This window comes from Cervus canadensis, chromosome 18, assembly GCF_019320065.1.
Source record: "Cervus canadensis isolate Bull #8, Minnesota chromosome 18, ASM1932006v1, whole genome shotgun sequence".
NCBI lineage: Eukaryota > Metazoa > Chordata > Mammalia > Artiodactyla > Cervidae > Cervus > Cervus canadensis.
This window is the reverse complement of record NC_057403.1, coordinates 21,217,530-21,232,122: the sequence shown is the minus strand read 5'-3', so window position 1 is coordinate 21,232,122 and position 14,593 is coordinate 21,217,530. Positions and strand designations below refer to the sequence as shown.

The window sequence follows — 14,593 nt, the reverse complement described above, 5'->3', positions numbered from 1 at the left end:
CTGCTGTGGGTGTGGGGCCAGGTGGGCCTTGACCTCTTAGGCCCCTGCCTCCCGCAGTGAACAAGTGGAAGAAGCTGTACTCAATCCCACAGCTGGCCATCCCCACCTGCATCGGTTTCGGCGTTCACCAGGACAAGTACAGGTGAGTCACTTCACTTGGCACGCGCTTCGCTGGCTGCTTCCTCCCTCTCTCTGTCTCATGCCCAGGCATGGCTGGGACCCTGGAGCCACTTGAGTTGCTTCCTTCCTCCCCCAGCTTTGAGCCAGACCGACCCCCCACCCATCCAACCCTTCATCTCACCCTGGACTGGGACCTGGTAGTCCCCAGCCACAGTCCATCCTTGGTGAACTATATTCTGTCCCTGCCCCAGTCTTCTCTCCCACCTCCTGGGACACCCGTGTCTTCCAGGTTCTTGGTGTTTCCCATCCTGGGGAGGAGCCTTCAGTCAATCCTGGATGACTTCCCAAAGCACGTGATGTCGGTGAGGTCTGTGTTCCAGATGGCCTGCCGGCTGGTAGGTACCAGAGGGTCTCCGGCTCCTGTCCAGGTCATGGTGGCCTAGTTTACCAGTCTGTTCGCTCTTTGACACATTCAGCCCGCATCTCCCTCCGCTGGGCACTGGGGCAAGCGGGTGACTGGCACAGCTGAACACCAGACCTTTAGAACCAGAGCGATAAGTGATGCCGTGAGGGATGTTCAGGAGGCTGTGGGAGTTGGAGGAAGGGTCCCAGCCTAAACTGGGGGTTCAGCTGTGCTTCCTGGTGGAGTGTATTTCTAAGCCAGAGTGGGGAATAGCAAGGTGCGGGGTAGGGTGGGAGTGGGAATACATGGGGAGAGTGTTCCAGCCTAAGGAAGTAGCTTAGGCAAAGGCTCGTGTAGGGGAGAGCACACAGAACCTCTGTCATTCATTCCTTCCTCCATCCATCCTCCCATGAAATATTTATCCTGTCCCTGCTGAGTGTCAGACACTGTCCCAGGGTCTGGGAGTGCAGTGCAGGGCAGCACAGACGTGGTTTCTATGTCTAGTGGGAGAAGATGAGTTTAAGCCACAGTTGCACCAATAGTGAAAAGTGCTCTGGATACAAGTGTCCCCATGCTGTGACGAAGAAGAAGAGGACCTAACTTAAACTGCTGGAGGAGGGACTTCCCTGGGGGTCCAGTGGCTAAGGCTCCTCACTCCCAATGCAGGGCTCCCCCCCACCCTGGGTTCAATCCCTGCTCCAGGAACTAGATCCCACATATTGCAACTAAGAGTTCACATGCTGCAACTAAAGACCCCGCATGTGACAAGGAAGATCCCATTTTCCACACGTGAGACCCGGCACAGCCAAATACACACCTAGTGACTTCCCTGGTAGCACAGTGGCTAAGAATCCGTCTGCCAGTGCAGGGGACATGAGTTCGATCCTGGTCCGGGAAGATCCCAGGAGCCATGCAAGGCAACTAAGCCCATGCACCGCAACTAGTGAGCCCATCCATGCTCCGCAGCAAGAGAAGCTGCCACTGTGAGAAGCCTGGGCGCTGCAGCCAAGAGTGGCCCTCGCCTCGCCACAACTAGAGAAAGCCCGCACGCAGCAATGAAGACCCAGGGCAGCCAAAGATAAATAAAAATAAGTGAAAAATATAAATAAGCAGCCAGCGGGATGAGTCTCGGAGGTCTTTACACGCAGTGTTTGCCGTGTGACGTGTAGAGGGTGAAAGGCAGGAGCTGAGGTTGGCGTGGCGGCTCAGCAGTGACCAGAGGACCCAGGGCCCTGAACGCCAAGCTGAGGGGCGGGGACCCACGCGAGGACTGAGGACGGGCAGGGGCAGCGTCAGCTCGGGGTGTAGAAGGACCCATGGGCCCCGTGGGCACGGCTGGGGAGGGTGAGGTGGAGGCTGAGTGAGGTGGGCACGAGAGGACCAGGCCTGAGGAGGAGCCGGGCTGGGGGCGGCGTGTCTGTAGAAGCAGCAGAACGGGACGGGCAGTTAAGCCTTGGCGTCAAGGGGGATGCAGTCAGGATACAGCGAGCACCTGGGGGTTCAGTATATGCATTCGGAGCTCAGTGGGAAAGTCGGGGCTAGAAATAAAAGTACAAGTTGCTCAACTAAATGTATTTCTGCTTTTTTGGACGAATGAGAAAACCTCTCTGGTGAACATGAGTGTTGGTTTTGTCTGTCTGTTTGTTTGTTTGCAAGGGTCAATAACCAACGTTTTTCCCTCCTGAGATTTTGATCAACTAAGAAATAATGGGTTGGCCAAAAAGTTCATTTGGGTTTTCCCTTACTGGCTTGAGGACAAACAAACTTTTGGCCAACCCAGTAGATACAAGAGATTGATGGAAAATGAAATGTCAGCTTTAATACTGAATTTAAAAACTTCTAAATACTGAATTTAGAAGACTCATGTCTTCTAAGACATTCTTAGATGTGCTGTCAGGGAGGGCGTCCAAATGCTTCACTCAGAATTGGTCAGGCTCAATCCACTCCTGGGGCTTCCCAGGTGGCTCAGTGGGTGTAGAGTCCGCCTGCCAACGCAGGAGACTCAGGAGACACGGTTTCGATCTCTGGTTGGGACGATCCCCTGAAGGAGGGCAACCCACTCCAGTATTCTTGCCTGGAGAATCCCACGGACAGAGGAGGCTACAATCCATGGGGCGGAAAAGAGTTGGAAATGACTGAGGCAACTGGACACACACAGGCAATCTGCCACTGTTACCACCCCCATGACGAGCAGGACCATGTGACCCCAGGCCCAGCAGTGGGGTTTCCTTCCGAGGCTTCGCATCAGAGCCTCTCTGTGTTATCAGCACTTCTCACAAAAATGCTTGCTTTCCTCCCCTAGCTGGATGCCCTGGAGTTCCTCCATGAGAATGAGTACGTTCATGGCAACATGACAGCTAAGAATATCTTTGTGAATCCAGAGAACCTGTGCCAGGTAACTGCCAGATCCTCACCCTCCCTAGGGGCTCTCTGGGCTCCGGGTCTCACCTGTCTTAAAACCTGCATTTATTTCACAGTGCTTATTGCAGACAAAGAACTGCTATCCATCATGTATAAAATAAAGTGCTTCTTCGAGTAAATGAGGAGAGATAAGCCACTTAGTAGAAACATGGACAAAGAATAGGAAAAGCAGTTCATAGAAAAAGAAATCCACAGGTCAGTTAAATGTATGAAAAAAATGCTCAACCTCCCGCAATTATTATTAGATTCTAGTAATCATGGAAATTAAACTTAAAATACACTACTACTTTTACCTTTTGGGTGGACAAAATTAAAAAGAAAAAGGATATCTCTTGCTGATACGGATGTGAGGAAACAGGAATTCTTTCCTTTTTGGAAGTGTACTCAGGCGAACTTTTAGGAAGGTAATTTCTTACAGCAGTCAAAATTTTAAATGTATATGGATTTTTGTCTTTTTGCAGAAGGATTCACGTTTATTGGTTCAAATACAGTACCTAACATTTGCTAAACATGCATTTCACACTAATTTCACTACCATTTCCACAGGTAGTCGGTACACAGAAGAGGGCCACCCACTGCCAGCTGTCAGGGTGGAGGTAGCAGCGGACCTGGGTAGCAGGTTCCACCAACTGTCGTTTGGTTGTGCAAGATTGATGGAGCTAACTGCATAATGTTTTTGATCTACCGGTTCCTCTGTGAGGAATTTATCCATTCCATATATTCAAAGATATATTACAGGGACTTCCCTGGTAGTCCAGTGGTTAAGAATCCGCCTTCCAATGCAGCGGACACAGGCTCAGTCCCTGGTCAGGGGGCAGAGATCACACATGCCTCGGGACAGCTGAGCCCACATACCACAACTAGAGAGAAGCCCGAAATGAAAGATCCCTCATACTGCGGTGAGGGTACCGAGGGCCGCAACCAAGACCCGATGCAGCCAAAAATAAAACAGGAAAAGAAAGAGATACACGTACAAAATGTTCCTGACAACACTGATTCTGACAGTAAAATGGGAAAACCGTAATATATATACTTCTGATAGCATATTGATTAGTATTTAAATCATAATTACTCTTTCTAATGATAGAAACCAAATTTAACATGCCTTAAGCAGAAAAAAAAAAGGGGGGGATTAGTTTAAAAAAAGGAAGGTACAATTTATTGCTCCTTGGAGTGGAAAAATCCAGGACTTCACTGGCTTCAGGCATGGCTGATTTCTAAAAATTCAGACCCTGTCATTAGGAAACTGGATCTTCTGTCCCTGGGCTCTTCTTGTGTTTGCATTGCTCATTATCAGGCAGTCCCTCTTTGCTATGATGACAAAATAACCACCAGCAAATGAGGCTTAAATCCCCTCCATTTAGCAACCCCAGTGGAGATGGATTGGGTGAACCCCACCTCAATCACTTGGACTGAGAGTTGGAGAGGGGTGGTCTCAGAGAAAAATCCTAGAACCATATTAGGCAAAACTAGGACTTCTCTGATAGTACAGTGGTTTAGACCCTGAGCTTCCAATACAGGGGTTATGGGTTTGATCCCTGGTCAGGGAACCAAGATCCCACATAGCAGGAGGCCAAAAAGAAAAAAAAAGAAACAGAATGTGTATGTGTGTATATGTGTGTGTATGTGTATATATACAGAGAGAGTATAAGAATTTGACTCAAATTCAAAAAGCTCAGGGGCCCTAAATCTGCAGTTGGCAAGCTGGAGAACAGGAGAGCTAATGGTATGTTTCTAGTCAGAGTCCAATGGCCTGAAAACACCTGTGTGAGTTCCAGTCCAAAAGCTGGCAGACTCAAGACCTGAGAAGAGCCAGTATTTCTGTTCAAACCCAAAGGCAGGAAAATGCTGATGTTCAGCTCAAGCGGACAGGCAAGGGGCATTCCCTTTCACTTAAGCCTTTCTGTTCTGTTCTTCAACCAATGAGACGAGGCCCACACACTAGAGAGGGCAGTCTGCCATCCATTCCAGTCACACCCTCGCAGACGTACCCAGAATAACCTTTGGCGACACGTCTAGGCACCCTGTGACCCGGTCAGGTTGACGGATAAAAGTGACCACCACAAACTGTGACCAGAGAATGTAGGTCTCGCGTGGACAAAGCCAACAGGTGTCCCCTCTCCATTTGCAGAATAAGAGGTAGCCATTAGAAGGCTGATGTGACTAACTGTGTGTGTCTGGTGGCTAAGCACTTTGTGTTTTAAACCCAGTTAAGCCTCCTCACAACCCTGCGAGGTGAGGACTATCATTACCTTCATTTGGCCAATAGAGAAATCAAAGCTCAGAGAGTTTCATAATTTCCCCAGCGTTGCATGGGCACTGATGGGCCAAGCTGGCATTGGAATCTGGTCTGTCTGGCTCTGCAGTTAACACACTATTAAAGTTCAGAAAGCTGTGTGCCCAGCAGGAGGTACAGTGCGATCCCTCTGAGGAAAATGAGAGCATCCTTCTTACCCCCATGCGTTTGCTGATTATTTAAAGAAAATGAACATATGAGAAGCTGTTAGTGCTTACTTCTGGGAACTGGGACTGAGCAGTGATGGGAATGACTGATTTGGGTTCTTTCCACATCCTCCTGTACTGTTTGGCATTGGGTTGTTCCAAATTGCACCCACAATTGAAATCTCTGACTTCAGAATACAGATTCCTAATCTTCAAACTGTATGGCTTCTCCCCACGTGCACACAGGTGACCCTGGCAGGCTACGGCTTCACCTTCCGCTATTCGCCAGGTGGCAGACACGTGGCTTACACCGAAGGCAGTAGGAGCCCACATGAGGGGGACCTTGAGTTCATTAGCATGGACCTGCACAAGGGATGCGGTAAGGGGCCAGGGAAGGGGTTCAGGAGCTTGGAGACATGCTCCTCAGACAAGGGCAGCCCTCGGTTGGCACAGCCATGGACAGCAGGTGGCCAAACGCAGGAGTCCCGCTAAGGCGGGGAGCCATGGTAGGGGTCAGAACCATGGACAGCATCCCCACACGTCAGAGCGTTGTGGGGCAACACCGAGGACTGCTAGGGAGCCCTGGGGGTCCCCAGGTCCACGTTCAGGATCCGTGTGGACTTAGAATGCGAGAGGGGCCCCAAAGTCATCCAGGAGGGGCTGCTGAATACGCACTTGTAAACCACTGATTATCCATCTCTGCAGCACACCAGTGAGACCCAGAGACCCAGATGTCAGCAGCATTTCAGAAGTTGCAGTTGAAGCCCAGGGACAGGAGTGAGATCATCCCGGGAAACCACATAGGGAGGGAAGAGCGCACGTTGAGGAGACGCCTTGAGGAGGCTGGGCCTCTCTTGCCCAAACCCCTTGAAACTAGGGCCATCTATGTCCCTGCCCGCGTCCTCCCATTACACTGAGCCCCCCAGGGAAGGGACGGTGTGTGTGCCGCCAGCACCAGGGGCAGAGGGTCCAACACAGCTTGCAGTGTTTGTCGAATGCTTATGTGAAGTGTTCTCTAAATCATGTGCTTCAGGAAGTGTAAGAAAACCAAACCCCGCTGTCTGCTCTGTTTGTCCTTCCCTCCCAAGTGAGGCTGAGTTCAGTGGCCATCCTTCTAGGCACCTTCATGCCTGTTACGTCTCTCCACTGGACTGTCAAGGGCTGGGAGCCAACCAAACTCTTGTCTGGAATTTAAGAATATGGGAAGGAGGCCTTCCCTGGTTGTCCAGTGGCAAAGACTCTGCACTCCCAATGCAGGGGCCCCTGGTCAGGGAACTAGATCCCACATGCTGCAACTAAGAGTTCACATGCTGCAGTGAAGATCGAAGATCCCACATGCCACAGTTAAGACCCAGTGTGGCTAAATAAATAAATACTAAAAAAGAAAAGAATGTGGGAAGGGGCTTGTCACCCAAGGTTCTGAGGATTCATGGAACAAATAGGTTCATGAATGAAAGACAAGTAGGTGAGGGAGTGAGCTAGTGAAAGCAGGGATGAAGAGATGACCAAGGTAGTGAATGAGTAATTGAGAGACTCCTGAAGGCGTGAGAGTAGACAAGTGAAAAGTGGGTGAGCAGTTGAGAGCCCGTATATTCGGGTGGGTTGCGTGTGTGAGCACATGCTTGAGTTGGTGAGAGAAAGGATTAGGGTGGGCATGTCAGAACGCCTGCCTGAGTGGCCACCTCCTTCCCTCCCTCCCCAGGGCCCTCCCGCCGCAGTGACCTCCAGACCCTGGGCTACTGTTTGCTGAAGTGGCTCTATGGGACCCTGCCGTGGACAAACTGCCTTCCCAACACCGAGGAGATCATGAAGCTGAAACAGAAGTGAGTCCAGGGGTCAGCAGAGCGCAGTGCTGGTCCGCCATCCCTGCAGGTGGGGCAGAAGCTCAGAACCCAGCAGGGAACAGAAAAGAGGGTGAGGCAGCCTCTGGCATCTGCAGTTCTCAGGCACATGCTCTCATCTATTCCAGCAGACCAGAGCATGGGCTCTGGAGCCACACTGCCTGGGGTCAGACTCCGGCCCCACCACTGCAGGGTGTTGGGTGGGCAGCTTAACCTCCACAAGCGTCAGTGTCCTCCATGAGCTGGGATCCTATTAGCGCCCACCTCAGGGTGGAAGGATTTGAGGGAGCTGGGTGCACAGCACTCAGCACAGAGCCTGGCCTGTAGAAAATGCTCACCGTGTGCAGGACACCATGATTCATTCACTCCCACAGGGACACATGGGCAGCCTGAGCAGTTAGGCCTGGGCTTTGTCTCAGTATCTGGCAACCCTGGCCTCTGGTGTCCACACTTCCCTCACTTCCACGTGTGAAACCACCCGATCTTGCTAGTTCTGTTTTAGACATTCAGCACCAAGGACAGTGGGATAAAACCGGAAGTGTTGGGTGGTGTGGTTCAGCACCAAGGACAGAGGGCAGTGGGGGTACGGGGGAGGGGCTGGTGGGTGCGCGGTTCAGCACCAAGGACAGAGGGGCTGTTGGCTGTAAGGAGAGGTGCTGCTGAGTGTGTGGACCGGCAGACAACTAGACTCAGGGCAGCTCTGCCGGTCCAGAGCTCGGGATTCGAGCTCTGTAGGCTTGGGGCAGGAGAGTTACCCCAAGAGGAGCCATTCAGGAGATGGTTGGGTATCGCATCTGAAGTGCAAACCTGAAGTTCAAATGGAGACTCAAACTTCAGCAGTGTCTCAGGAGCTGTCCGCAGAAGCCCTGGGAGAGTGGAAAGAGAGAAAACTCTCCAGGGAACGGCATCGAGTCTGTCTGTCTTCTCAGTTCGAGCATGCTGTGTCGGTGGTTCATGTTGAGCCTCTCATTTTGCCCCCTTTATTATCTCCCATCTTCCTTTACTCAACCATGGATACCCACTCATACATACTGAATATATATGTGTCCTACTGATATGCTTGCTTAAATGTACTTGTATCCTTAAACTTGCATGACAGTCGTGGCACTGTATCTGACTTGCATAAATGTTACTCTGCTAAGAATCTCACCGTTTCTGGCTTTTTTCACTCAACACTTCCAGTTTAACCCCATAGTTACATGTGTGTCGAGTTTACTGCTTCTGACTGTTGCTTTTAAATAAGGTATAGGCACATCTGTGCCCTTAAACAAGGTTTTTTTTTCCTTAAACGTGTGATGAGTGCGTTTGACTTGCATAAATGGTCTTGTGCTCTAAATCTCATTCTCCTTCTTTCACTTAATGCTTTATTTCTTTAACTTTTTACATTTCTAAAGAAGCTCAGTGCTTCTCCTCAAGTAATTTTAGATGTAGCTGTGTCCTTGAAAGATATGTTGTGCTTGATCTATGCCAATCGAACACGCACCCGTATGTGTGTGTTCCATTGGCGTAAGTGGTGCCCCGCCCCAGATCTCATTCTCCGTCATGTTTCAGCTTAGTCGTCACTCCCCAGGGAGCCCTTCCCTCACCCCCACTGCATCGGGCCTCCTGCTTGTTCACTTCTTAGGAAGGGACACCTGTCACATTGGCCTGTCCGTGACTACCTGTTCATGGCTAACTATGCTTTTCTGCCCTGGGCAGTGCGCCCACAACTTCCCTGTGTCAGCTCTGAGGCAAGTGCTCTCCCCATCTGAAGCACGGAGATCTTAGGTGATCAGCCTGGGTCACACAGCTGATGAGAGGCACTCCCAGGCCCTTTGACTCCAGAGGAGGCCCTTTCACCTGGAAGCTGGTACCTCCCAAGTGTGAGAGGCTCATCACAGGGGATTAGTGGCGTTTGGATGCAGCCATCCTCCACTCACCAGATACTCACTGAGCACTTCCCTGCACTAGGCTCTTCTAGGGCCTGGGGATACAGAATAACTAAGACAGACACCCCTGCCCTCAAGGAACTCACATCAGCGAATAAAGAGATAGTGGAACACAAAGCGTGTCAGAGGTCGGAGGGTGGGGCAGGCAGTTAAGAGCCCTGGGTATCCGCCAGTGGCACTGGCAGGGTGTGGGCATGCCTGCTGTCTTAGATTTAAAGGCCAGGGCAGGTCTCGCGGCAGTGGTGACAGGTGAATTGACTCTAGAAGGTGAGTGAGGCGGTCCCACCTGGGTGCTAATAACACCCTAACATCTCTGCAGAAGGGGGAAGAGATGGACAGAGAGAGCATCCCTCAGCAACCAGGCTTCCGCAGGCAACCTCTGCATTGAAGGGCAGCCTCAGTACCTGCCATAACACAAGCCCGTTGCCCTGTTTTCTTCTTTTCTTTCTGCACTTATTTCCTAGTTTTCCAGTAATTTTGTATTTTTTGCAATGAAGCCAGGTGAAAACGAGTCTCAGAATTAGCGACACAGGTAGTCGGAGGACACAGCCCAGTCGCTGACATGTTTAGCGTGGTTGAAGTCTGTGAACTGCTCCTTGACACACACTGCTGTGTTAGCGATGAGACTGAGCTGCTCCTACCAAGAGGCCCTGAGAAAATAGGTAACAGTCCTTTCCAGAGCCCCAGATCCCAACCACAACCACAGAAGGAGGGCCGGGAACATGAAGATGCTCCTCTGGGAAACGTCAGTGGTGATGCGGGGCTCATTCTAGACCCCACAGCCCAGCCTCTGTCAGCTGACCTGAGGGACCACAAGGGGGCAGTGTTGAGATATGCACATTTTCTTCCTTGGTGGCTCAGATGGTAAAGAATCCACCTGGAACTCAGGAGACTTGAGTTCGATCCCTGGCTCAGGAAGATCCCCTGGAGAAGGGAATGGCAACCCACTCCAATGTTCTTGCCTGGTGAATTCCGTGGACAGAGAAGGCTGGCGGGCTACAGTCCATGAGGTCTCAAACAGACACGACTGAGCAACTAACACTTGCACTTTTCAACTGTCCTCTCTGACGTTACTGGTGTATGTGGCTTTTTTCCCATTCACTCAGCAAATATGTATTCTTTTTTTTTTTGTAAATTCTAGTTCATGACAGAATGAATGAATAACAGAGACAGATGAGAGGCAGTCTGATTCCCCAAGGCTTTCTGGCATGCAAGACCCCCAGCTGGGAAAGCACAGACTCCGGTTGGAGTTGGTCTCTGCTCTTAAGCCTGCAGCTGGGCAGAGAGGTCCCACAGATCCCGACGGTGAGAGCCTGTGTGGGGGAAGTGCTCACACAATTTACGCTGTCCTGAGGCTGGCACAGCCCTTTTATGCCATCACTCTGTTGCTCAGTCTTTTACCTCATATATCCCGAGAGACATGCATCAGACCCCGTCCTTGTACACATGTGACAGTTGCTGTAAGGCATCCATGGACCTGTGTGCAGGCACTCAGGAGGGACCCATTTCCTCTGCCTGGGAGGGTTCAGAGGAAGCTTCCAGGGGACAGGCCCTCGAGCCATGTCCAGAAGGGAGAGTGGCCACTTACTGGGGACTGAGGTGGGGAAAGGCAGCCAGGGGCAGAGGAGCGGTATGTGCAGAGGCATAGACAGACTCTCTGGGGCTCTGTGGGGAGGTGAATGGAAAGCTGGGGAGGAGGCCGGGGTCCATGCAGAAAGTGAGGCCTGAGCTGGGCCCAGAGCCATGGGAAGGGGTGGAACAGAAAGGGTTGGAGAGCAAGAGGCTTTGAGGGACTTCTGGGCTGTGGAGGAGGGGAAGGGGATCACAGCACCACTCTGCAGACAGTGGGGAGCCAGCCTGTTGTCTAGGCCAGTGATTCAGTTATGTATGTATATATATGCATGTATATACTTTTAAAGATTCTTTTTGCACATAGTATATTACAAAATACTGAGTTCCTTATGTTATACAGTCGATCCTTACTGGTTATCTATTTTATATGTACCAGTATATATATGTTAATCCCAACCTCCTAATTTATCCCTCCCCACTAACTTTTCATTTTTCTTTCATGGTCCAAGAGGGGTGTGTGTGTGTGTACTTATATATGTATATATTTACAAATGGGCACCCCAGGTGGTGCTAGTGGTAAAGAACCCACGTGCCAATGTAGGAGACTTAAGAGACGTGGGTTTGATCCCTGTGTGGGGAAGATCCCATGGCGGAGGGCATAGCAACCCACTCCAGTATTCTTGCCTGGAGAATCTCATGGACAGAGGAGCCTGGTGGGCTTTGGTCCGTGGGGTCACAGTCAGACACAGCTGAAGCAACTGAGCATGCACACAGGCACACACACAGGCAAAACCAGGTAATGTGTTGATAAGTTGGTAAAAATGTTGCAGTTGGAAGCCTGTGCTTCCCCTAAACGCCTCGTTCAGAATTCACTCATCCAGTGTCCAAGGTGACTCTCGAGCAGCGGTCCCCAACCTTTTAGCCCCTGGGACTGGTTTTGTGGAAGACAGTTTTTCACAGACTGGTGGAGGGTGGGAGAATGATTTTGGGATGATTCAAGCGCCTTACATTTATTGTGCATTTTATTTCTATTATTACTACATCACCTCCACCTCAAGATCATCAGGCATTAGATCCCGAAGTTTGGGGACTCCTGTTCTAGGTCACAACTGATGAGAATAAGGAAAACTAGGGCACGTCTACCAGACATCCTGTTTCAAAAGGTGACTCTCCTTCCCTGAAAGGCCTTTCACGCATGCCTCTGTCCCTTCAGGTTTCTTGACAACCCGGAGGGCCTCGTGGGACAGTGCAGTCGCTGGATCACCCCCTCAGGTATGTCCCAAGGGAGGGAGCCAGCGGGGGCCGCAGAGGGACCAGGACTCGGGCCCATCCCGGGGTACCCGTCCTCACACCCCTCTATTTCCCTTGAGTTTCCCAAATCACACGTGTATCTGTGCCCCTCGTAGAAACAAGTCTCCCCCCCAGCTAGATTCAGGAGTGTGTCTGAACGGTAACAGCAGCGACGCACACACACACATGTAACCACATACACATAATGTGTGGGTTTTTTTTAATGGAATCATATCACCTGTATTTGTCTCTGACTTACTTTTCCATCTAAGAAGATTCCGTGGAGATTTTGTGTGTCAATACTTATAGAATTTTATGGATATTTTTTAAGTTGTGGTGAAATACACTTAATGTCAGCTGAAATTTCACTTGTGACTCATTAGTCAGTCATGAAATCCATTTAATGGGGATTTTAAAAGTGAAAAAGACAGGGACCTCCCTGGTGGTCCAGTGGTTAAGACTCTGAGCTCCCAGTGCAGAGGATCCGGGTCCGATCCCTGGTCAGGGAACTGGATCCCACATGCTGCAACTAAAGATTCTGCGTGCCGCAGCGAAGATCAAAGATCCCACATGCCACAACTGTAGGACCCCTTGCAGCCAAATACATACGTACATACATATATATATGAAACCACACAAGGTCAGATCCCATTTTCATTATTAAAAGATCTCGTCAGAGAAGAAAATCTGAGAAGAAAGCATTGGAGAGGATGTGCAGCCAATGTGAACAGCAATTCTCTCAGGGATGGAGGATCAGGTGGGTTTTTTTTAAGTTAAAGGACTTCCCTGGTGGTCCAGTAGTTAAGAATCTTCCTGCCAGTGCAGGAGACATGGGCTCCATCCCTGAGCTGAGAAGATTCCACAGGCCAAGGGGCACCTAAGCCCATGTGCCACAACTGCTGAGCCTGCGTCCCAGAGCCTGGGAGCCCCAGCTGCTAAGCTCACTTACCCTAGAGCTTACGCTCTGCCACGAGAGGAGCCGCTGCAGTGAGACGGCTAGGCGCCACAACTAGAGAGCAGGCTCCCCCTCGCTGCAACTGGAAAAAGCCCGAGAACAGCAAAGAGACCCAACACAGCCAAAAATAAACAGATAAGCAAAACCCAAAAGACGGGAAAAGTATGAATGCCCTGCACAAGTTCAGGAAATGCTTAATGAGATACTAGCTTCAGTGATACATAGTTGTAGTTATATATATGTATGTGAGTAACGGATTATAATTAGAAATACATATTTCATATGACAAAATGCCTTTCTAATTATACATCTGTTTCTGTTTTGTTTATAATTCCATTTGTATCTTTTGAAAAAACATCAAAAGAACATCATTTCATGACACATGAAACCTGTGAGATTCAAGCTGCAGTATCCATCAATAAAGCAGTCTTGGTGCATAGTCATTTGCATTGGCTTCCCCGCCTCCCTTCTTGGGCCTTTTGTGGGAGAACAGCTGAGTTTGGTCTTCCCCTCACAGGTTCCCTGCGTTCTGAGCCAAAAATATTTACTCTCTGGCACTTCACAGTAAAAGCTTGTTGGCCCCCATTTTAGAGATACACACCAAATAGAGATAAAATCATATAATCAGCGGGGATTTGATTTAAAACAATACAGGAGGGGGAAGCAGTAGGGGTTTTGATGAAATAAGGTCGGCGTGAGTTGATAGCTGATTATAAATCCATGCATGTCAGATTAGGACTTGACCCCACGGTCTTTTAATTGGAATCACTCACCTGATGCCTGGACTTACCGAGGCTCAGATTCTTTTTGTCTCAGCTCAGAAAGAATTCAGCAAGAGGCAAAATGATAGGCACAATGTAGATTTATTAATATAGGATGCTCGTGAGAGGTGCAAGCCAGCAGGCAAGTGGGCTCTGCCCCAGAATTAAGCAGGCTCTGTGTGTGTGTGCCTGCTCAGTCGTGTCCTACTCTTTGCGACCCCACGGACTGTAGCCTGACAGGCTCCTCTGTCCATGGGATTTCTCAGGCAAGAGTCCTGGAGTGGGTTGCATTTCCTCCTCCAGGGGATCTTCCCAACCCAGGGATCGAACTCACATCACCTGTGCCTCCTGCGTTGGCAGGCGGATTCTTTTACCACTGCGCCACTGGGAAGCCCCAATAGCTTTCTTGAGGCAGCATTAGTCTCCAAAGCTGCCTAGGTTTCCTCTCTATCTATAGTCCCCTACTGGGACTTCTACAATGTCCTGAGTAACTATCTGTCTTGCCATAGTTGAGCCCAGGGTAGGCCAGCTGCAAGCCAGGCAGCAGATAGGAAGAAGCTGGAAGAAGACGCGAGGAGCTGCAGACATGCTTTGTTCGGCAGACAGGCTTTATTCTTCTCTAATGGTTGACGTCACCCACCTTGCGCGGCAAGGGCTTTTCAGGTGGTGCTTCTATAGGCATGATTCTCCTGCGCAGTGCTATAAACGATCTCAGCCGTTCCATAACCACGCAGAGTCATTGTTTACAGAATGTAGACCAGAGCAAGAGGACCATGGGACGGCAGTGAATCTGACCATCGCCGTCTCGACTGGCTGTTGTTTCCCTACAGTGTCCTGTTCTATCCCTACAGTGTCCTGTT

At 50.2% G+C, this 14,593-nt stretch overlaps 1 protein-coding gene across 5 annotated transcripts in view; it reads left to right on the top strand.

Moving 5' to 3' along the window:
- Nucleotides 1-14,593, top strand: part of VRK3 (VRK serine/threonine kinase 3) — a 36,383-nt gene that overhangs the window by 19,879 nt on the left and 1,911 nt on the right. For 4 of the 5 annotated variants that reach the window (XM_043434914.1, XM_043434911.1, XM_043434912.1 and 1 more), the window contains exons 8-13: nucleotides 58-142; nucleotides 410-515; nucleotides 2,826-2,918; nucleotides 5,633-5,765; nucleotides 7,089-7,209; nucleotides 11,941-11,999. In XM_043434914.1, coding sequence (XP_043290849.1) covers nucleotides 58-142; nucleotides 410-515; nucleotides 2,826-2,918; nucleotides 5,633-5,765; nucleotides 7,089-7,209; nucleotides 11,941-11,999 — 597 coding nt within the window. Of the gene's footprint in view, nucleotides 1-57; nucleotides 143-409; nucleotides 516-2,825; nucleotides 2,919-5,632; nucleotides 5,766-7,088; nucleotides 7,210-11,940; nucleotides 12,000-12,684; nucleotides 14,011-14,593 lie in introns of those variants that run through there. The other variant, XM_043434915.1, reaches the window with a different exon arrangement.